Raw genomic sequence first — 21,164 nt, 5'->3', positions numbered from 1 at the left:
TAAGACATCCACTTACATCCTCTCTAAGGGCCTTCAACATATTTATAATTGTTGTTCTGAAGTTCTTGACTTGAGCTTCAGTGACATTGCCTAGTACAGTAGGGCCTAGGGCCTGGTACAGTCGGGTTTCTGGCTTCTGGAGGAGGCATATTGTCTTGGTAGTTTGTGTTATGGAGGCATAACACTGCCGATGTCTTGGTGTGGATATTTGGTCTTGCCTTTGTTTGGTGGGTGTTCTGTTCTTAGTTACTTAGTTTCCCCAGTCTTTGACCTAGCCAGGTGTAGTGGCTGTGGGGTCCCTGGTAGATAGCATGCCTGTGGGGAGTCACAGGAATGGGGGTGTGCCATGGGGAATGGCCTCACAGTGCTGACCCAAGGTCCCCCAAGTTCTTCCCTGCTGCCCCTTTCAGCCATTCCTTCTGAAAACTGGTTCCCATTCAGTAAAGAGCTTTTATTTGGGCTAAAGATGTAGCTCAGTTGCTAGAGTGGTGGCTTAGCTGGTACAAGGTCTGGAGTTCCTTTCCTGGCACTGGACAAATCCAGCCTGGTGGTCTGCATTTAATAATCTCAGCACTTGGAGGGTGGCTACAGCAAAATCAGAAATTCAAGGCTATCCTTGACTATGTGGCAAGTTGGAGACCAGCCTGGGCTACTGGAGACCTTATCTAAATTGATGAAACAAAAGAACCTGCAGAAAATGGTTTTGCTTCGGACAGTTCCTACTTGGAACACCCAAACCATTCTCTGGCTGTAGAGACCATTTGGCCGAGCGGAGGTGTTGTGTGCACCTGGGGTGTGCTCTTGGACATGCCTTGTGATGTCTTTAAGTCAATGATGCTGTAAGAGGAGGCAGCCAGACTGACATCCTCTTCAGGATTAGAACGTGTTCCTTGTATTACTTCCCTACATTTGCCAGGGCTCTGTCTGGAACACACCTTCACATCAGTTGCCAGATTTCAGAGTGCCGTAAGGAAACCTCTGTCCAGGAAGTGTTTGTCCATGCTCGTGCCTTCCCGGGAGCCTAGTCTTTGAATACTTGGCACTGCATTTAAAGATGCATTTTTATGAGGATGGAGAGGTAAGAGCACTTGCTGCTCTTCCAGAGGACCCAGGTTCCATTCCCAGCACCCACGTGGCTCACAGCCATCTTTAACTCCAGTTGCAAGGGATCTGATGTGCTCTTCTGGTCTTAGCAGGCAATAGACACACAGGTAGTGCACATGTAGGCAAAATTCTCCTAAACATAAAAATGCAAATAAATTAAACACCGTATAGAGTATTTTCTCTTTATGTGTACCTGTGCCTGTGTCTTGTGTGTGCTCCTATATGTATGTACATGTGGCCTGCAGAGGCCACAGGAGGCTGCTGGATTCCTTGGAGCCGCAGTTGCAGGTGCTTGTGGGCTGCCATGGGTGCTCTCCAGCACCGAGCTGTCGTCTCTTCAGCTTCTCCTTTCCTACTTAGTCATCAGACTCCTGGTGTGCATTCTTCAGAGACAAGTAGGACTGTGCGGATCGTGTTAGCTGCCTTTCTCTTGCTCTAACAGAATACTGGAGGCAATCAACTTACAAAGAAGAAAGGTTTATTTTGTCCCATGGTCTCAGATTCACTCCAAGTACATATGGTCTGGTTGCTGTGGGCCTGTGACAATGATCATGCCATGAACACCTTGAGAAACTTAGAAACAAAAAGAAAAAAGGCCAAGGTCTCAGCACCCCAGTATCCTGAACCCTCTCTCTAAGCCCCACCTACTAACATTTCTTCCGTCTCAGTAGTGCCATAGACTAGGGGCCAAACCTTCCACACACAGCGTTTGAGGGCCATTTAGGATCTAAACCACAATGTAGCATGTGTTGACTTGGAGGCTTTCCACCTGGGAATGCCAGGCTAGGAGTCCAGTTCTGCTGCTCGCTAGGATAGTAGTGAGTGTTGAAAGAGAACACGCTTGTAAACCTTCTAGTGTGGCTACAGGCACACGGGAGGCCCCTACAGACTGAGGTGAGCGGCAGGGGTAAGGAGAACTAGTCAGAGACAGAAACTATGTGACCCGGGGATAGAAACTGTGCGGCCTCGGAAAACAGCATCGAGTGAGTGGGCGACACCACTCAGTGACAGAGATGTTTATGGGAAATCCAAAAGCTTACCTAGGGCCATGTCACCCCCAAAAGGAGAATTTCTTTTGTACATCCAACATATTCACACATGAATGGGAATGGAAATAGAGAAGTTAGGATTTTCCTTGATTTAAAGAAATACAAGCTGGGCATGGTGGCGGTCCACACCGGTGCCCAATTCCGTTGCTCGGGAGGCAGAGGCAGGCAGATTTCTGTGTGTTGGAGGCCAGCCTGGCTTGGTCTGGGATTTGAACTGGTGCCATCTTACTGTGGATCTTAGATGAGGTCCTGCCTGGCTCAGGACCTGGCTGGGCCGGCGCTGTTGACGGCATGGCTGGGTTGGGCTGTGGCGGGAGGCTTCCTTCCTAACCCTGACAGCTTCCTTCCTTCCTAACCCTGACAGCTTCCTTTCCCTTGTAGATGGTGGAGGAGAGTGAGGAGCGGCTCACGGAGGAGCAGATAGAAGCCCTGCTGCACACTGTCACTAGCATTCTGCCTGCGGGTCCAGAGGACGAACAGAGCAAGAGCACTAGCAATGACGTGGCCATGGAAGAGGAGGAGCCGGCATAGACGTGCACAGCTGACCAGGTTGTTTGAAGCTCAGAGCTGCAGCCCCCGTTTCCTGGATGTTCAGAGAACTGTTTATTTGGCCTGACCCCCTCTCTCAATATGCCTGATCTCAGGATTGGTTGGGGAAAAAAATCACAAAAATAAGATGAAAAGAAATCTTTGTGCCTTGGGGTCAAGAACCATGGGGTCAGAGAAGGGCAGGGGCTCAAGTTGTGGCAGCCTGGCTGAGCCCTCTGGGGCAGAAAGGCTTGTGTGGCCTCGAGCACACTGGTACACAATGGGGAGCTATTTGGCGCTTTGGTGACTGCATTGTAGGCAGTGTCAGGCACTGCTGGGTAGAATGGAGTGGGCGCCTCAGCCGGTCTCGAGCTCCCAGAGCTGCACACAGCTGCTCCAGGGGAAATGACCCAGAGCTTAGCTCACTGTAGACCGATGTCCTCTGTACAACTGGAGGCGAGAAAAGGAGATAAAACTCCAGTCTGAGCCAGCCTGGTGTACATGGTAAAGAACACACATGTGAACACATCTAACACACATGCATGTATGGCACACACATACAAAGAAGTTAGTCCATTTTCTGTGGCAAACCCCACAACTCTACAGCCTGGGTGAATGACTAGGAAAAGAGGCTTATTTTGACTCCTGGTTCTGGTCCAAGGTCAGAGGGCATCTGGGTACCAGAGTGTTCAGGTAGCATAGGCTAGCACATCACAAAACATGAGAAGCTTTTATTTATTTTCAGAGTCTCTTGCAGTCCATTCTGTCTGTCGCAATCAGACATTTTATGATTCTTCTGCCTCAGTCTCCTTAATGCTGGGATTCAAAGTGTATTTCACTCACTTAGGAGGCGGGGTGGGGTGGGAGGAGCCAACCTGGTCCACACAGCTAGTTCCACACCAGTCAGCGCCACACAGTGAGACCCTGTGTCATAAAAACAAAAATAAAAACAAAAAACAAGAAAATAGTGTGTGCCATGTTAGTGTGTGTGTGTGTCGTGGGGAGGGGAGGAGGTTATTCCTTTTGGGTATTTTGAGACCTCTTTTTAAGAAACCTTTCTGGTTTGTTTGAGTTGTGAGTGTGTGAGTGTGTGTGTGTGTGTTTGTGTGTGTGTGTGTGTGTGTGTGTGTGTGTGAATACAGTGCTCCTGTAGGACAGAACAGCATGGTAGTTGGGTCATGGAGCTGGAGTTAGGGAATTGTAAGCTGTGTTAAGGGCTGGGCAGTTTACTCTGTGCTTCGCACAGAGACATTTCTCCAAGTCACAATAGGATCTTGCTTTGTGGCTCAAACTCTAGACTTAAGGCATCCTCCTGCTTCAACCTTCTGAATGAATGCTGGGATTACAGGTGTCTGCCGCTGCACGGGCTCCCTGCCAACCTTTAAGTACCAACCATTTTTTAGGTTGTAGTACTTACTCTTTAATTTTAGAATTTTATTACAGTGTTTGTTTGTTTGTGTATATTTGTGTGTGTGTGTGTGTGTGTGTGTGTGTGTGTATTTGCATGCCATGGGCACATGTGAAGGTCGGAGGATACCTTTTGGGAGTCAGTTCTTTCCCCCAGCCTGTGAGCCTGGTCTCAGGTCATCAGGCTTCGGTAGCAGATGCCTTTTCCCGCAGCGTGCCTTTCCTGCTGCTGAGATAAAACACGAAGCCCCAAGGCGACTTAGGGAGAGTTCCTGTAGGCTTATGATGGCTCCAGAGGTTTAAGAGGCCGTGATGGCAGTGTCCAGGCACAGGAGCGGGAACAGGAGGAATCTGAGGAAGACTCTGAACACCTCGAACCACAAGCACGAAGCAGAGAGAGCAAACAAGCAAATGGCGGGGTATCTTTAACTTTCTTTTTTTAAAGATTTATTTATTTACTTTATGTATATGTGTACATTGTAGCTAGATGGCTGTGAGCCACCAAGTGGTTGCTGGGAATTGAACTCAGGACCTCTGGAAGATCAGTCAGTGCTCTTAACCACTGAGCCATCTCTCCAGCCCGTATCTTTCCAGTGACATACTTCCTCCAGCTTGTTTCCAGCGACGGACTTCCTCCATGGCTGCAGCTCCTAAGCCTCCCCAGAGAGCACCACCGGCTGGGACGAGGCGTTCAGACCTCTGAGCCTGTGTACGTCAGACATTCTCGTGCCGTCCACCACACCCACGGAGCCACATCACAGCCCCAGAGATGATTAATCTGCTTGTTTGTCTGCTTGCTCTGTTTTGTTTTATCTATCATCTATCTATCTATCTATCTGGCACAGGATGTCACTGTGTGTGCCATCTAGTGCTCAGATTAAAGGTGCACACCCCTGTACTCAGCTAAGGAGTAATCTAGATGGTCAGTTTGGTAGAACAGAGAAAGAACTGGAAGATCAGAGAATCCCAGCCCTGGGTGTTTCTGTGAGAGTGTTTCCAGAGAGATCCTAAAGCCTGAGCTAGGCCTAATCCCGCCATGGGTTAGATGTGAACGGGTCGTTGGGGCATGGTAAAACTCCTCTGGTTGGAGGAAGTAGGCCACAAGGGACAAAGCTTGGTGGCTGTTTGGCTCTTACTGTCATTTTCTTTCTTTCTTTCTTTCTTTCTTTCTTTCTTTCTTTCTTTCTTTCTTTCTTTCTTTCTTTCTTTCTTTCTTTCTCTTTCTTCTTTCTTTCTTTCTCTCTCTCTCTCTCTCTCTCTCTTCCTTCCTTCCTTCCTTCCTTCTTTCCTTCCTTCCTTCCTTCCTTCCTTTCTTTTTTTGATTTTTGGTTTTTTTCGAGACAGGGTTTCTCTGTATAGCCCTGGCTGTCCTGGAACTCACTCTATAGACCTGGCTGGCCTTGAACTCAGAAATCCGCCTGCCTCTGCCTCCCAGAGTGCTGGGATTACAGGAGTGTGCCACCACCGCCCGGCTCCTGTCATTTCTCCCCTTTGCTTCCTGTTCGCTACCTAGGCTCTCACCACCACAGTACTGTGCCTGACGCTAGGCCCAGAAACACAGCCAACCCAGCAGCCACACTCAGGCCTTTACGGAACCACGAGCCAAGATAGGCCTATCCTTCCATACATTGTTTTGTCAGGCTTTGGCTATAAAGAAGTCTCTAGTGTGGAGGAGCAGCGGTTGGTGGCTCACATGCGTTGTCCCTGAATCCCAGATGGAGGCACTGAAGCTGACAGTGAGAAAGAAACAATGGCTTGAGGACTCAAAGCCAGCAGGCTGCAGCAAAGGGGACACACACCCCAGGACTGTCTACTCTAGACGCAGACCCCACAGGCTGGGCGGTCAGCCTGGTAACAATTCCTTTTTCAGGTTTCCCTTTTGGGTTCCTGAATACTTTTGAAAGCAGATGAAAAGGATTGTTTTAGTTAGGGTTTCTATTGCTATGACCAAACACCATGACCAAAAGCAACTTTAACTTGCAGGTTACAGACCATCAGTGAGGCAGTCAGGTGGGAACAGATGCAGAGATCATGGAGGGATTGCTCCCTCCTGGTTTGCTCACTGTGATGGTTTGTGTATGCTTGACCCAGGGAGTGGCACTATTAGAAGATGTGGGTGTGGGCTTTCAGACCCTCATCCTAGCTGCCTGGAGACCAGCCTTCTCCTGTCTTCATCTTCTCCTATTGATGAAGATGTAGAACTCTCAGCTCCTCCTGCACCGTGTCTGCCTGGATGCTGCCATGAACCTCTGAACCTGTAAGCCAGCCCCAATTAAATGTTGCTCTTGTAAGAATTACTTTGGTCATGGTGTCTGTTCACAGCAGTAACACCCTAAGACACTGAGCCAGCTTTATTTTTTTAGCATCCAGGACCACCAGCCTAATGATGGCACCACTCAGAAATGGTCTAGTTTCTCCCACATCCATTATTAAGAAAATGCATTGTAGACTTGCATACAGAAAAAAAAATCTTAGGGGGCATTTTCTCAATTGAGGTTCCCCCTTCCTAAAGGAGTCTACTGTATAAAGTTGACATAAAGTTAGCCAGCACAAGGATTGAACAGGCAATCATGGGGCTGGAGGCTGTGACATGCTGAATGTCACATGCTCAATGTTCTTCATTCTGAAGTCAGTTCCTGAATAGAGCTACAGCCGTTCCTGCTTACAGATTCATAAGTCACCTAGGTGTCTTTGGTCATAGTCGAGTTGGTAATCTTATTTACAGAATCAGAAGCTCCAAGTTATCCTTTTGCAAGGCAGGCTTGGGGGATCCCGGGAGATTCTGGGTTAAATATTCCAATTCTTGCCCTGTGAGGGCCTCAGCTGGGAGAGTCGGGGCATGTGCAGAGTCGGGGTGGGGTCCTGGGCAAGGAGCCAATGTCCTGAGTCATAGAGGGGCCACGGAGTCAGGGCTGGAGCAAGGCTCACAATGCAAGAGCTGCTGAAGGAAAGCCAGGGGCTGAACGATTGTGGAGGAAGTCAGCTGCCGTAGGCAAGGTCCCAACCTGGCAAGGCAGGATCTCAGCGACTGGGATGGCAGAGGCTGACCTGTTTGTAGATCGCCAGAGCTGCTGGCCTGTGCTCAGGCTGGACGGCGGCCTGAGCCTGGTGGATGGATTGGCCCAGGGCCGGAAGTGCTCAAGACCAGACGGGAGCATCCAGTAGGGGTGACGTTCAGGCTCCACGGAGTGTTCTGCTCTCCAGCTGTGGTGCAGCACATCCAACAGACTCTGGGGTCCCGGCCTACTCCTTGTGCCATGAAGACCCAGCTTCCGTGGCTCACCGGCTGTGGCACCTGATGCCGCAGCTCCTCTGTGGTGGCTTGTCTCGGCTGGCCCCCTCTTTGAGAGAAAACTGTGATCGGCAAGACCCTTAACTCCCAGACACGGTTTTGTGTCATAACCTTTTGTTTTCTTTTAAAAATATGTGTCAAACAAATTTATAAAATGTGATAAGAATAGTAGGTGATATACAAATAAGTGCACATTTTCCCTGAATCGTGTGTGTGTGTGTGTGTGTGTGTGTGTGTATGTGTGTGTGTGTACATGTGCACATGGAGGTCAGAGGACAACCTCAGGTTCCTTGGTAACCATTTTCTTGGTTTTCAGCCAGTCTCTCACCACTGGTCTAGTAGCATTCAGTCTAAACTCTCTGCCTTTGGAGTTCTGGGATTACAAATGTTTATTACCACAGATGGCTCTTCTTTTGTTTTGTTGTTTGTACATTACATTTATTTATTGGTGGGGGCGTGCTGTGGTATGCATATGAGGGTCAGAAGGTCATCTTTAGCTATATAATTTAGTGGAAAAAAATTGGAGTTAGTCTGCTATAGACCAGGCTAGTCTCAAATTATTTTGGTGTCCAAATTGCCTCAGATTTGTTAGAAACTCCCTCAAGATATCTCCTGGGTTCCTGTGGCTTGTTTAAAAAAAAAAAAAAAAAAAACAAAAACAAGCAGCCAGGCAGTGGTGGCGCACGCCTGTAATCCCAGCACTCTGGGAGGCAGAGGCAGGTGGATTTCTGAGTTTGAGGCCAGCCTGGTCTACAGAGTGAGTTCCAGGACAACCAGGGCTCTACAGAGAAACCCTGTCAACCCTGTCAACCCTGTCTTGGGAAAAAAAAAAAAAAAAAAAAAAAAAAAAAAAAAAAAAAAAAAAAAAAAAACAAGCAAACAAGCAAAAAAACCCCAAACCTGTTCTTTAAAAAAAGAAAAGAAAAGAAATCACATTGTATCTTTTTGATAGAACCAAAAGTTCCAACTGTATCTCTAGACAGTTCTGGATTAAACTACTTTTTTCTTCTTTTTTTAATTTTTATTTGTTTGATTTTGTTTTTCATATTTTTGTTTTTTTTGTTTTTTCCAAGTCAGGGTTTCTCTGTATAGCCTGGCTGCCCTGGAACTCACTCTGTAGATCAAGAAGGCCTTGAACTCATAGAGATGCCTCTTCCCCCACACCCCTCCCAGCGCTGGGATTAAAGGTGTGCACCACCATGCTTGGTTTAAACTACATCTTTAAAATAGAAGTAGTTTCTATTAGTAGTGAATGGTGTTAAAGGTCAGATTTAGGGTGTTGCCCATCATTGCAACTAGAAGTTAATACAGTTTTATTTTTCTGCTTGAGATTTATTTTTTGTGTATGCCTATCTGTGTGTGCATGATTGCAGTGCTGTTTGAGGCCAGTAGAGGTCATCGGAGCTCTTTAAGATGGAGTTTCTGTGATGTAAGCCTCCTGACTTGGTTGCTGTGAACCGAGGTTGCTGTGAACCGCGAATGCTGAGCCGGTCTCTCCAACCCCTTTGCACAGTGTTTTTGGTTTTGTTTACTGAGCCAGGGTCTCACTATGCAATCCAGGGTGGCTTCGAGCTTGCAGTCCTCCTGCCTCAGCTTTTTAAATCCTGAGATTGCATGTGTATTTACCTGATTCCCCCATTCCACGTTTGTTTCTTCCTCGAAGAGCCCTGGCTTCCAACTGTATCAGCATGTTGACTCAGTCCCCTGTTCTGTCTAAAATTCTCTGACTGGAGTCATGCATATCATTGGGAGCAACAGAGCTATTTAAAAGAGCAAGATGGCTCCTGGGGGTAAAGGCGCTTCATCTACGCAGAGATGGAAGGAGAGAGCCTACTCCAGATTTGTCCTCTGAACTCTACATAACTGTGTCATAGTCACTAACACAGAGTACAGACTGGTAAATAAAACTTTATTTTTTTTAAATAATAGTTAAGCTAGACATTGGTGGAGCATGTCTTTAATCCTGGCTTTGGGGAGGCAGAGGCCGCCACCGGCCTGCATCTGGTGAGTTTGAGGTCAGCCTGTCCTACGCAGAGTGAGTTCCAGGATGGCTAGAACTACATAAAGAGACCCCGCCACCACTACACAACCAACAGGAAAACAAAGTGTTCAGGATGTGTTGTCGGTTCCCTTTCCTCCCATCACCCCCTCTGCCCCCAGCTGAGGGTAGAGAGTCAAATCGTTTATTAAGCTAGTGGAATTTATTCTTTAGAAAAGTTTAGTGAACTAATTTGAAATAAAACCGATTTCATTGTATGCAATCTGCCTCCAGGTCCTGCTTTCTTTCCATTCTTACTGATTTTTCCCTTTTGTTGTTTAATTTTGAGACATTGTAGCCTAGCCTGTTCTAGAACTTGCTATGTGCCATATTTCTGTGTGCTATATTATGCAATTCGGTATATTCATTTAATATCTTCTGGGAGTTATTCCATACAAGTTCATAGAATACTCATTTTGCATGTTCCTTTTTTGTTGGTGTTAAGTTGGTTTTATTTTGAGTTGGCTTTCGTGTATCCTCAGCTAACCTCAAACTTGCTGTGTAGCTGAGGATTAACTTGAGCTCCTTCCCCACCCCGAACTCTCTGAAGACCAGGCTGCCTCTGTCTCCTCAGTGCTGGGATTAAAGACACATGCCACCCCCCTCCCCCATCATTTAGTTCTGCTTCCTGGGTCAGATAAGACTTCTTGACATATATGGAGACTTCCTGCAGCCGGTTTGCACAGAGAAAGCACTTGTCCGTGGGCGACAGAAAACTCAGAACTACCTGCAATGGAGCTTCTGGAATCAGTGCCCAGACCACGTCGCAGAACCGACCTGATGAGGAATCCGATATGCTCACCACCGAGCTCTGCCTATGGCTGCCAAAGCAGAACAGCATCTGCTACTGTCACCAGCACTGACATCACTGTGTCTCTGTAGGAGTCACCCTACAGCCCTTGCCCAGCCCCAGCTCTGGGTGTCCCTTCCTGCCATCTTCACTGCCCAACACCTTCCTCACGGGGCCTGCTTCCTTATTTCCTTGCCCCTCCCTCTCTCTTTCCCGCTCTCTTACTTCATTTGAGACAGAGTCCCATGTAGCACAGGTTTGCCTCAAACTCTTGATGTGATCAAGGATAGCCACAAACTTGCCATCCTTCTGTAAGTGAGGTCTAATAAATGCTTTGGCCAGATTCCCCTCACAGTTGTCACTACCCCGCCCCCCTTGGAGTCCCAACGATCCCAGTCTCAGGATAGTTCGGGCTCTCCTTGGTGGGGGCTTCTTTGCCACCCTTAGTGGTTCACCAAGTCTAGGGTCCCGTGCAGGAGATCTTCCCGCGGTGGGTTGGTTATAAGACATGTAAGCACACTGGAGGCCTTTGTCATAAGATCCTCAAGTATATTCTTTTCTTTTTTTTTCTTTTTTCTTTTTTCTTTTTTTCTTTTTTTTTTTTAATTCTTTTCGTTACATGGTTTGAATGATAGTTTTCAGTGCTATGGATGAAACCGGGGCTGTGCACCTGTAGGCAAGTGCTTTATTACCGAGTCAACCCCCGCCACACACACACACACACACACACACACACACACACACACACACGCAGGCACAACATCCTAATTCAGGTCTTTTGTTTTTCCTTTGAAACAGGCAGTTGAGAGACACCTTGTCTGAGTGCTGGGAACCAAATGAGGGCCCTTGGTGACAGCAGGATGTGCATTTAAAGGGCTGAGGTGTCTCTTTCAGTCCCCGCCTTATTTTTTTTTTTAAGATGATATTTACCACTTAAGGGGGCGTTCACCCAGGGCTACTCCAGAGTCTGCTTCCACATAGCTAGAAGTACAAGGAATGCTATTCCCAGATTTCTTACCTGGGTTCAGGACCATCAAAGTCAAGGCCTCACGAGCTCGTGTGGCAAGCACTTTAGTGAAGGCCATCTCCGGAGCATTTCCAGGTGTCCGTGTGCTGGGCTCTGTCGTTCCTCAGAGTCCCGGGTAGAGTTTGCTATTCAACTGCAAGGCTGGAGCAGATCTTTGTGGGTGGGGAGGGTCTCTGCCTTGCTGCTGAATGGGAGTGAAAGAAAGGGCAGCCCAGGGTCCCATGACAGCCCAGCGCCCCGCCCCCCCCGCCCCCCCCCCCCCCCCCGCCACAGCCCAGCGTCCCCTGACAGCCCAGCGCCCCGCCCCCCGACAGCCCAGCGCCCCCTGACAGTCCAGCGTCCCCTGACAGTCCAGCGTCCCCTGACAGTCCAGCGTCCCCCGACAGCCCAGCGTCCCCCGACAGCCCAGCGTCCCCCGACAGTCCAGCGCCCCCTGACAGTCCAGCGTCCCCCGACAGCCCAGCGTCCCCCGACAGCCCAGCGTCCCCCGACAGTCCAGCGTCCCCTGACAGTCCAGCGTCCCCCGACAGCCCAGCGTCCCCCGACAGCCCAGCGTCCCCTGACAGTCCAGCGTCCCCCGACAGCCCAGCGGAAGCGCTGAGCCCCTTCCAGAGCAAAGCGTGGCTCTGGTATTTGTGTTTGATTAGTTCATGGGCTCCCAGGCCAGGTTCTCTGGAGTCTTTAGATGCTCCCTCTGGCGCTTCACAGTGTGATGTCTGATATCGCCAACATGATGGGCTCTAGAGTCACCGAAGCCATGAGCTTCTGGGCGTGACTGGGAGGGAGTTTCCAGAGTAGGCTCTGGAGGGAGGAAGACCCGCCTCGTAGGCTGGGATTCTGAACTGTACAGATCGAGCAAGTGAGCTGCTCCAAGACGAGGTGAAACAGAACATGTGCCTCATGCCCCTGCCGCCGTGCCGAGCCTTCCCACTACAACCTGTCTACTCAAACTGGGAGGCAGAATAAATCCTTCTGTTATTTCATTGTATCATGTCGGGATTTGGTACCAGCAATGAGAAAGGTAAACTTATACACCAGTCTTTAAGCTGAAGCTTGCAGTAGAATCTCCATGGGTCTTTTCTCAAAAAATGTGGACTAGGCTGCAGATTTGAGTGGATGGAGTTAAAGTGGTGGTGGTGGTGGTGGTGGTGGTGGTGGTGGTGTGTGTGTGTATGTGTATGTGTGTATGTGTGTGTGTGTGTGTGTGTGTGGTCTATATTAGTTGTTATTCTCACTGTTGGGACAAAACCACTCAAGGGAAGGTCTATTGGTCTCCAAGATGGGGTTCAGTCCATTATAGCTAGGAAGTCATGCTCTCGCTGCACCCACAGCCAGGAAGCAGGAGGGATGAATCCTGACTTAAGCCACGTTTTAGTCAGCCTATGACCTCTCAACCCAGAAGATGATGCTGTCCACATTTACAGTGATCCTCCCCTCCTCAGTTAACACAGTCTAGAAACTCTCACGGATGCGCCCAGAGGCTTGTTTCCAGGGTGATTGTAAATCCCATCACGTTTGAAATCAAGATTAAGCATTTCAGACTTTAAGCCACCGCACATACTTAGCCCGGCACTTGAAAGCCTGAGGTGAGGAGATTATGAGTTGGAGGCCAGCTTGGAGTACAAAATGAGTCCTGGGGGCACCCTGAGCTACTCAGAGAGACTTTGTCTCCAGCCAGCTAAACCAAGCAACCAAATGATTAACAGGTCAGAATGAAGTCTGGAGCCAAGGGTGCAGTTACATCCCTGGGACCTCACAGTGCTGTGTGTGACATATGAGATCAATTTTTAAAGCTGCCACGTTTTGGGACACAGTTTTGGATTCGAAAGTGAGCCCTGGTTGGATTTCAGAAGCACGGGGGAAGTAGGGTCATAGCTGGGCTATGGAGACGGACCTCCAGACCTGGAGGAGTGTGGTCGCTCTGGCAGGGACTGGTTGCTGGATTCACCGCTCTGTCATCACCCCTGCTTGCCTCTGCTCCTCCTGAGAACTGGCCTCTGTGCCAGGGCACAGCTTCCCCTCCAGGCTTGCCCAGGTCTTCAGTGTCTTCCATCGGGAAGAGCTGGAGCAGGGAAGAGGGCGGGGTTTCTTGGAAAGCAATCTGGCGAGCATCAGCGCTAATGAGTCAAATGTGTTGCCGCCGGCCATCTAGAACCGAAATTCCATCATTTTCTAATTTCCACTTCTGGCAATCTGGATCATTTCTAGTCCAGAGAATGTAACCTAGATACAATTGCCCAGAATACTTTATAGGCTCTATGAGACTCTCCCTCTCTCTCCCTCCCCTTCCCTCCCCTTCTCTCTCCCTACCTAACTACTGCTCTACCATCTCTAATCTCTTTTCCTTTTTCCTTCTCAAGTGATGGGATTACAGGTTGGTCACCACACCTAGCTTTTGTTGTTGGTTTTGAGACAGGGTCTCTCTAGGAAAATCTCCCAAGATCTTCCTGCTTCAGCCTCCTGAAGACTAGAATTATAAAAATATACAAACATGCTCAACAACAAGTTATCACATAGCAATCATCTATTGCTCATCGATAGCTATCTAGCTAGCTATTGATCTACCTACCTACCAGTCTATCATCTATCTGTCATTTCTATCTACCTATTTAACAATTTATCATCTATCAATCATCTATTGCTCATCTATCAACTATTTTCCATTTCTTCTATCTATTCATCTATTTATCTATCTACATATCTAACATTCTATCATCTATCAGTCATCTATCATATCTGTCTATCATCTATCAATCATCTCTAACTTCTATCTATCTAATATGTATCTACATTATTAATCAAATCTGGTCTCTATATTACCTGTCAGCTATCATCTCTTACTTTTTTTTTAAATAAATCTTTTTACTTTTTTTAAAGATATATTTATTTATTATATCTAAGTACACTGTAGCTGTCTTCAGACACACCAGAAGAGGGTGTCAGATCTCATTACGGATGGTTGTGAGCTACCATGTGGTTGCTGGGATTTGAACTCAGGACCTTCGGAAGAGCAGTCAGTGCTCTTAACCGCTGAGCCATCTCTCCAGCCCTTACTTTTCTATTTTTATGTATCATATATACATAAAATAAATCCTAAAAAACCAAAGTTGTGTATTATGCATCGTTCTTATAAAAATGTCAATGTATTCTTTCTTCCTTTTGGGTTTTTGAGACAGGGCTGCACTCTGTAGCTCAGGCTAGCTTGGAACTCATGACGTGTATGTGAACTCGTAGCAATACCGCTGCTTCCAGTCCTGGGTGCTGGAGCTGGAAGGACGCCACGCGTGGCTCAGCATGTTCTCTAACAGCTCAGTGGACGGCGTGTAAATTTATGAAAATGCAAAGTGGGGACCTGGGGAGATTGCTCGCTCAGTGGTTAGAGCACATGTCCCACAAGTTCAAGTCTCTCAGTTCGGATCCCCAGAATCCACTGACTGTTGAGTAGGTGTGGTGGCCCACATGTAACCCTGTCCCCCACTCCCCCAGGCAGAGGCAGAGGATCCCTAGAGCAAACTGGCAAGACTTGCTCTGTTGGCAAGTTCTGGGCTTGATCTCCAGATCCTGTCTCAGTGGCTAGTGGGATAGAATAGCCCAGAATGAGTCCTTGCATCAACATTGGACCTCCATTTGCACAGATGCACACACACCTATACACAGGCACCCTCACCCCACACACATTCACACAAGCCCCTGAATAAACATCGTACTTTGCACAACTCAAGAGAAATTTCACTCATATCACAGATAATGTCAGTGGGTATGAGGAAAGTCAAAGTGGAGGTCAGGTGTGGTGCAGGCTTGGAATCCAGAGCTTGGGAAACCGAAGGGGGAGGGTCAGGGTCCAAGGCCAGCCTAGGCTACATAGTAAGTTCCAGGCCAGCCCCCACTACACTATATGAGACTCTGTCTCCTGTGTGTGTGTGTGTGTGTTCCCAAGGGTTTGTAAATGCATTAGTGTATTAGAGAAAAAAATTAATAAGCAAAACAAGTACAATACGTCAATGCACACACATTGTGTGTGTGTGTGTGCGCGTGTATTCCCAATGGTTTGTAAATATATTAGTGTATTAGAGAAAAATTAATAAGCAAACCCAGTACAATATATCAACGCACATGTATGTGTGTGTGTATTCCTAATGGTTTGTTAATATATTAGTATATTATAGAAAGAAGCAAAATCAGTACACTATATCAATGTACGTGTGTTTATGTGTGCATATACATACAGAATCATTATCAACACAAAAGTCTTTAGGAAATTTCATTTTTTTAAAAAAGATTTATTTATTTTATGTGAATACACTGTTGCTGCCTTCAGACACACCAGAAGAGGGTGTTGGATCTCATTACAGATGGTTGTGAGCCACCATGTGGTTGCTGGGAATTGAACTCAGGACCTCTGGAAGAGCAGCCAGTGCTCTTAACCACTGAGCCATTTCTCCAGCCCCTAGGAAATTTCATTATTATGCATAGTGTTATAGTTTCCTTTCTGTGACTCTTTTTTGGGGACAGGAGTTATTTTCAAAATTTAATTGGAGAGCAACAGGAAGGGGGCCTCTCCCATCACACTCACATGAAGCATTCACAGTTCTTCAGCCATTCCAAGCTTAGACCCAGAGGATCCTGTGGGTGGCTGGGCACATCAGGCACTGGGTAGTTGTAGGGTGTGATCTTGTTGATCATGTCAGAATACTTGGTGTAGGGGCTAATCATGGGCATAATGACAGCGAGACCCCAGACAGAGAAGGACACTGCTAGCACTGGCTCATTTGAACAGGCATTCTTGAGGAAGGCAGAGATTCTCCCGGCCATCTTGGTCTAGGCGGTGATAAGGGCGCAAAGCTCTCTGGGGGTTGTGGTCCTTTTCTTGCATGAGCATGAGGTCCTGCCCTTTTCTGTGACTCTTTTTTGTTTGTTTGCTTTTTGTTTTTTGGTTTTTTTTGTTTTGTTTTTTTGAGACAGGATTTCTCTGTGTAGCCCTGGATGTCCTGGAACTCACTCTGTAGACCAGGCTGGCCTCGAACTCAGAAATCCTCCTGCCTCTGTCTCCCAAGTGCTGGGATTAAAGGTGGCGCCACCACTGTTGGCTTTCTGTAACTCTTATAAAACACTCTGACCAAAAGCAGTTTACAAGATCAAAGTGTTATTTGGCTTATACTTTCAAGTTATAGTCAATCATTGAAGTGGATCAGGACAAGGAACTCAAATGTTAACTTGAAGCTGTGGAGAACTGCTGCTTTCTGGCTTACTTACAGACTTTTGCTCAACTAGCAGCCCAGGGGATGGTGCTGTCCACAGTGGGCTTGGTCCTCCTGTATCTATAAACCATCACCACAATCCCCTGGAGAACTGCGCTCAGGCTAATCTGTTTAACCAATTCCTTAATGGAGGCTCTTCTATCAGATGACCGAAAGCTGTGTCAAGCTGACAGTTATTACCAAGACACCAAGACCACACAAAACCTAAAGGAATGTGTTGAAGGAAAGTGCAAAGTTTTGGCTTGCCGTTTTTAGGGTGTCTTATTCTATACATGTTTGATCCCATGTGTTTCATCCCCAGAACCTCTGTTCTAAAAATGTCCGTCATACACTGGGCAGTGGTGGTGCGGTGCACCCCTTCAATCTCAGCACTCAGGAGGCAGAGCAGGCATATCTCTGAGTTTGAGGGTAGCTCTATCTACAGAGTAAGTTCCAGGACAGCCAAGGCTACATGAAAAAAACCCTATCTGGAAAAAACAAATTAATTAATTACAAAGTCAGGCGTGGACTGACGAGATAGCTCAGTGGTCAGGGGCGCTCGCTGTTCTTCAGGAGGGCCTGAGTTTGGTTTCAAGTATTAACAAGTGGCATACAACCACGTGTAACTTCACCTCAGAAAATCCGATGCCCTGTTCTTGTCTCCTGGGGTAATTTGCACACTCGTGGCTCATACTTGCACAGGCACATATCCATACATATAAGTAAAAATAAATCTATAAAAGAAGCCAGACATGGTGAAGAGCGCTTATAATCCCAGTACTGGGCAGGCAGAGACACACGGATCCCTGGGGCGCACTGCTAGCTAGGCAGTCTAATCTATTTAGCAAATGTCAGAGCCGGGCAGAGGTGGCGCACGCCTCTAATCCTAGCACTTGGGAGGCAGAGGCAGGCAGATTTCTGAGTTCGAGGCCAGCCTGGTCTACAGAGTGAGTTCTAGGACAGCCAGGGCTACACAGAGAAACCCTGTCTCAAAGAAACCAAATCCAAAAAAAAAAAAAAAAAAAAAAGCAAAAACAAAACAAAAACAAAAAGCAAATGTCTGGCCAATGAGGGACCCTGTCTCAAAAAATAAGGTTAAAAAAAGGACCTGGGGAACAACAGCTAAAATTTTTTCCGGCCTTTGTGCACAAGTATATTTATATATGTATACACACACACACACACACACACACACACAAGACCCATCCCTAGTGACCAATTTCAGGTAGGTCCCACCTCCTGAAGTTTCTGCCCTCTCCGCAAATAGCACCACCTGCTAGACAATAAGCATGAAAACCTGCAATTGTGGAGAACAGTTCAGATTCAAATCACAGATTTTTTTTTTTAATTGTTTTTTTGGGACAGAGTTTCTCTGTGTAGCCTTGGCTGTACTGGAATTTGCTCTGTAGACCAGGCCGGCTTTGAACTCACAGAGAGCCGCTTGCTGTGCCTTCTGAGTTCTGGGATTAAGCCTGTACCACCATGCCTGGCTCTTAAACCACAGAATCTAAATATGCATGTATTGGATGTGTGTGTGTGTGTGTGTGTGTGTGTGTGTGTGTAGTGTCATGTTGGGATGGAGTCTGTGGTGGTTTGAATAGGTTTGGCCCCCATAGAGGCATGTGTTTGAATGCTTGGTCCATGGTGATTGGCACTTGGTGTGGCCTTGTTGGAGTAGGTGTGGCCTTGTTGGAGTAGGTGTAGCCTTGTTGGAGGAAGTGTGGCACTGTGTGTGCTCACACACAGGCTTGGCCCAGTGTGGAAGAGAACCATCTCCTGGCTGCCTTCGGAACAAGCTGCTGAACTCTCGTCTCCTCCAGCACCCTGTCTGCCTGCACACCGCCATGCTTCCTGCCTTGGTGATAATGGACTGAAGCTCTGAAACTGTAAGCCAGCCCCAATTCTATGCTGTTCTCTATAAGAGTTGCCTTGGTCAAGGTGTCTGTTCTCAACAATGAAATCCTAAGACAGAGTCCACAGTGTTGTGTATGCTATGTAAGTTCTTTCCCAGTTGTGCTACAGCCCCATGGATTTACTTAGGAGAGGTTACCTTTGTGAGTTCTGGCTGAGCCCAAAGTCCACATGGCTGACATAGTTAGAAGCTTCTAGTTCCCAGGTACTCAGAAGATTTAAAGAGAAAGGACAATGATTTCAGGCACAGCTACTATGCAGACCATTGGTTCAGCAAGTCCTACATCCTCTAAATGGATACATACATACATACATACATACATACATACATACATACATATTCATGGCTGGAGAGAAGGCTCAGTGAGAAAGAGTACTGGCTGATCTTCCAGATGACCCAGGTTCAATTCCCAGCACCCACATGGCAGCAGCTCATGTTTATAACTCTAGTTCCACAGGGGTCCTGTGCTCTCTTCTGGACTCTGGGGGTCTTGAACAGACGTGATACACAGACATGCATGCAGGCAAAACACCCACACACATAAAATAAAGATTCAGGGTTTATGCGATGGCTTAGTGGTTAAGGGAATGTACTGCTCTTCCAGAGGACCTGAGTTTAGTTCCCAGCACCCATATCAGGTGGCTTACAACCTGTATGTTTAGCTCTATGGTAATCTGACACCTCTGACCTGTATAGTAGTGTACACACACACACACACACACACACACACACACACACACACATTTAGTTGGGTGTGGCACACAGGCCTTTAATACCTGCATTTGGAAGGTCAAGACAGATGGATTAAGTGTGAATCCTGGGCCAAGCTGGGCTACACATTGAGATCTTGTCTCTCTTGTAAAAGGAAAAAAAAAAAAGAAAGAGAGGATGGGAAAGAAAGAAAGAAAGAAAGAAAGAAAGAAAGAAAGGAAAGAAATGTTGCCCGTAGGCTGTAAATGACTCACTTGTGAAATGGCACCACAGGAAATTAATAGACCTTCTGTCAAGCATTCAGGGACTTGTAGCCAAGCTGTCCACGCTTGTGTTTGCGTCCTGTGGGCTTCAGGCTTGCTTCCCTCCCCCATTCTACATTGACTATCAGCCCGGAGCCAGGAACAACAGCACGGCAAATATTTGCAGGGAGTCGGCAAACAGGCAGGGGCATGTGGAGGTGCTGTGGAGGAGGGCCACCCCAGACCCATAAGCTTGTAACTCTCCAGATTTGCTGAGCCTTGGAGTATTCTGGAAATAATGCTGTATTCTACCTCAGGCATAGTCATGCCTGCCCCCCACCACACACCCCACACCACCAGGGACCAGTAGGCACTGAGGAGGCACATGTTGACCCCTGGCCTCTTCCTTTCCTACAAACTGGCTTCCCTCCAAGGCATGAGGGCAAAAGGTAAGCTCCCCTGGGGTGCCTGGAGATCTGTGATGGATAGATGCTGAGGGGGAAGAGGGACCTAGTGCCCACGCCAGGGAGACACTGCTCAGCGTACGATCTGTCCCGTGGTTCTAGGCCCAGATTTCTGCTCTGGTTCCTTTCCCTTCCCTGCCCAACCTGGCACTGGACCTTGGTCGCCTCACATCCTGAACACTGGCCAGCTCCATTTTCCTTGAAGGACCAGAAGCTTAGTGGGGCTGGTCAGGGACTCCTCAGCGGTTAGGGACCAGAATACTTCTGAAGACTCCAAGTATTTCTCAGCTTACTTACCACAAAGATAAAAAGAAACAAAATAAAACAAAACAAAATGGTCACTTTATACTGGGGACATTTAGATTCTGTGTTCACTGAACCATGGGTTCAGACATGAACCAGAGTAAGACAGACAGACTTGTTGCTACTGAGAAAGGCAGAGTGCCACCCCTGGGACAAATAACTATTGTGCCTTCTCAATGGAAGAGAGAGGAAATGACCTGGAGTAAGAGCGGCGAGATCATAATGGAGGGACAATATTATGTGATAATATTGTTTGTTAGGTCATAGAATCAAATTAATACTGGGTTTATTAATTCTTTTCAAATATGGTCTTATGTAGTCCAGGCTGATCCACAGCTTGCAAACCTCCAGCTTCAATCCCTGTACTGTACTGCTGTGTCTGAGGGAGTGCACCAACATGCCTATTTTTTTTCTTTCATTGTTTTTTTTTTCAAGACAGGGTTTCTCTCTGTAGCCCTGGCTTTTCTGGAACTCACTCTGTAGACCAGGCTGGCCTCGAATTCAAATCCTCCTGCCTCTGCCTCCCCAGTGCTGAGATAAAGGCCTATGACAACACACCAAGCTCAGCACGGCCATCTTAAACTCATACTTGAATTCTGCTTCTCCAGAGAACCCAGGACCCACAGACAACAGGCAGCTCACAACTGTTGTTCCCGGGTTCCAGCACCAAATGTTGGGTTTATAAAAAGAGAGAGGGGTTTAGAGAATGGCATAGGGCGGTGTGGGGTAAGGGGGTGCCTAGGCGGGACCGTGCCCAGGCATCCCTTCCCCCTGAGGGACCAGGCACACATAGACATGGTATAGAATAGAGTTTATTCAAGGCAGAGGATGGGAGTTAATGGTATAGTGGAGGCAGAGAAAGAGAGAGAAAGAGTAGAGAAGTGGAGGCTGGTGATGACCAAGTGGAGAGAGGGGGGAGGGGAGGAGAGCCCAAGAGGGGCAGAGAGGTGAGAGTGCCAAGAGACAGAGCAATGAGAGAGAGAGAGAGAGAGAGAGAGAGAGGGGAGAGAGAGAGAGAGAGAGAAGGGGCAAGTACTCCCTTTTATAGTGGACCAGGTCT

General features: G+C 47.5%; 2 protein-coding genes across 2 annotated transcripts in view; one reads left to right on the top strand and one right to left on the bottom strand.

The window, feature by feature from the left end:
- The window catches only part of Crcp (CGRP receptor component), a 36,349-nt gene extending 32,703 nt beyond the window's left edge, over positions 1-3,646 (top strand). Inside the window, exon 6 of the mRNA XM_052168546.1 lies at positions 2,535-3,646. Within this exon, the coding sequence (XP_052024506.1) occupies positions 2,535-2,684 (150 nt within the window). The 3' untranslated portion in view covers positions 2,685-3,646. The remainder of the gene's footprint in view (positions 1-2,534) is intronic.
- Positions 3,647-15,804: 12,158 nt separating this feature from the next.
- On the bottom strand, positions 15,805-16,047 carry LOC127672502 (NADH dehydrogenase [ubiquinone] 1 alpha subcomplex subunit 3-like). The gene has a single exon (XM_052167636.1). The coding sequence runs from the start codon at positions 16,045-16,047 to the stop codon at positions 15,805-15,807; it is 243 nt and encodes an 80-aa protein (XP_052023596.1).
- Between the last annotated feature and the right edge of the window lie 5,117 nt (positions 16,048-21,164).

The sequence above is a fragment of the Apodemus sylvaticus genome, chromosome 22, assembly GCF_947179515.1.
Source record: "Apodemus sylvaticus chromosome 22, mApoSyl1.1, whole genome shotgun sequence".
In the NCBI taxonomy this organism is placed as follows: domain Eukaryota; kingdom Metazoa; phylum Chordata; class Mammalia; order Rodentia; family Muridae; genus Apodemus; species Apodemus sylvaticus.
This window is presented reverse-complemented; position numbering and strand designations above follow the sequence as displayed.

Excerpts from the sequence above, each read along its gene's own strand:
- LOC127672502 (XM_052167636.1), bottom strand. The coding sequence starts at position 16,047 with ATGGCCGGGAGAATCTCTGCCTTCCTCAAGAATGCCTGTTCAAATGAG.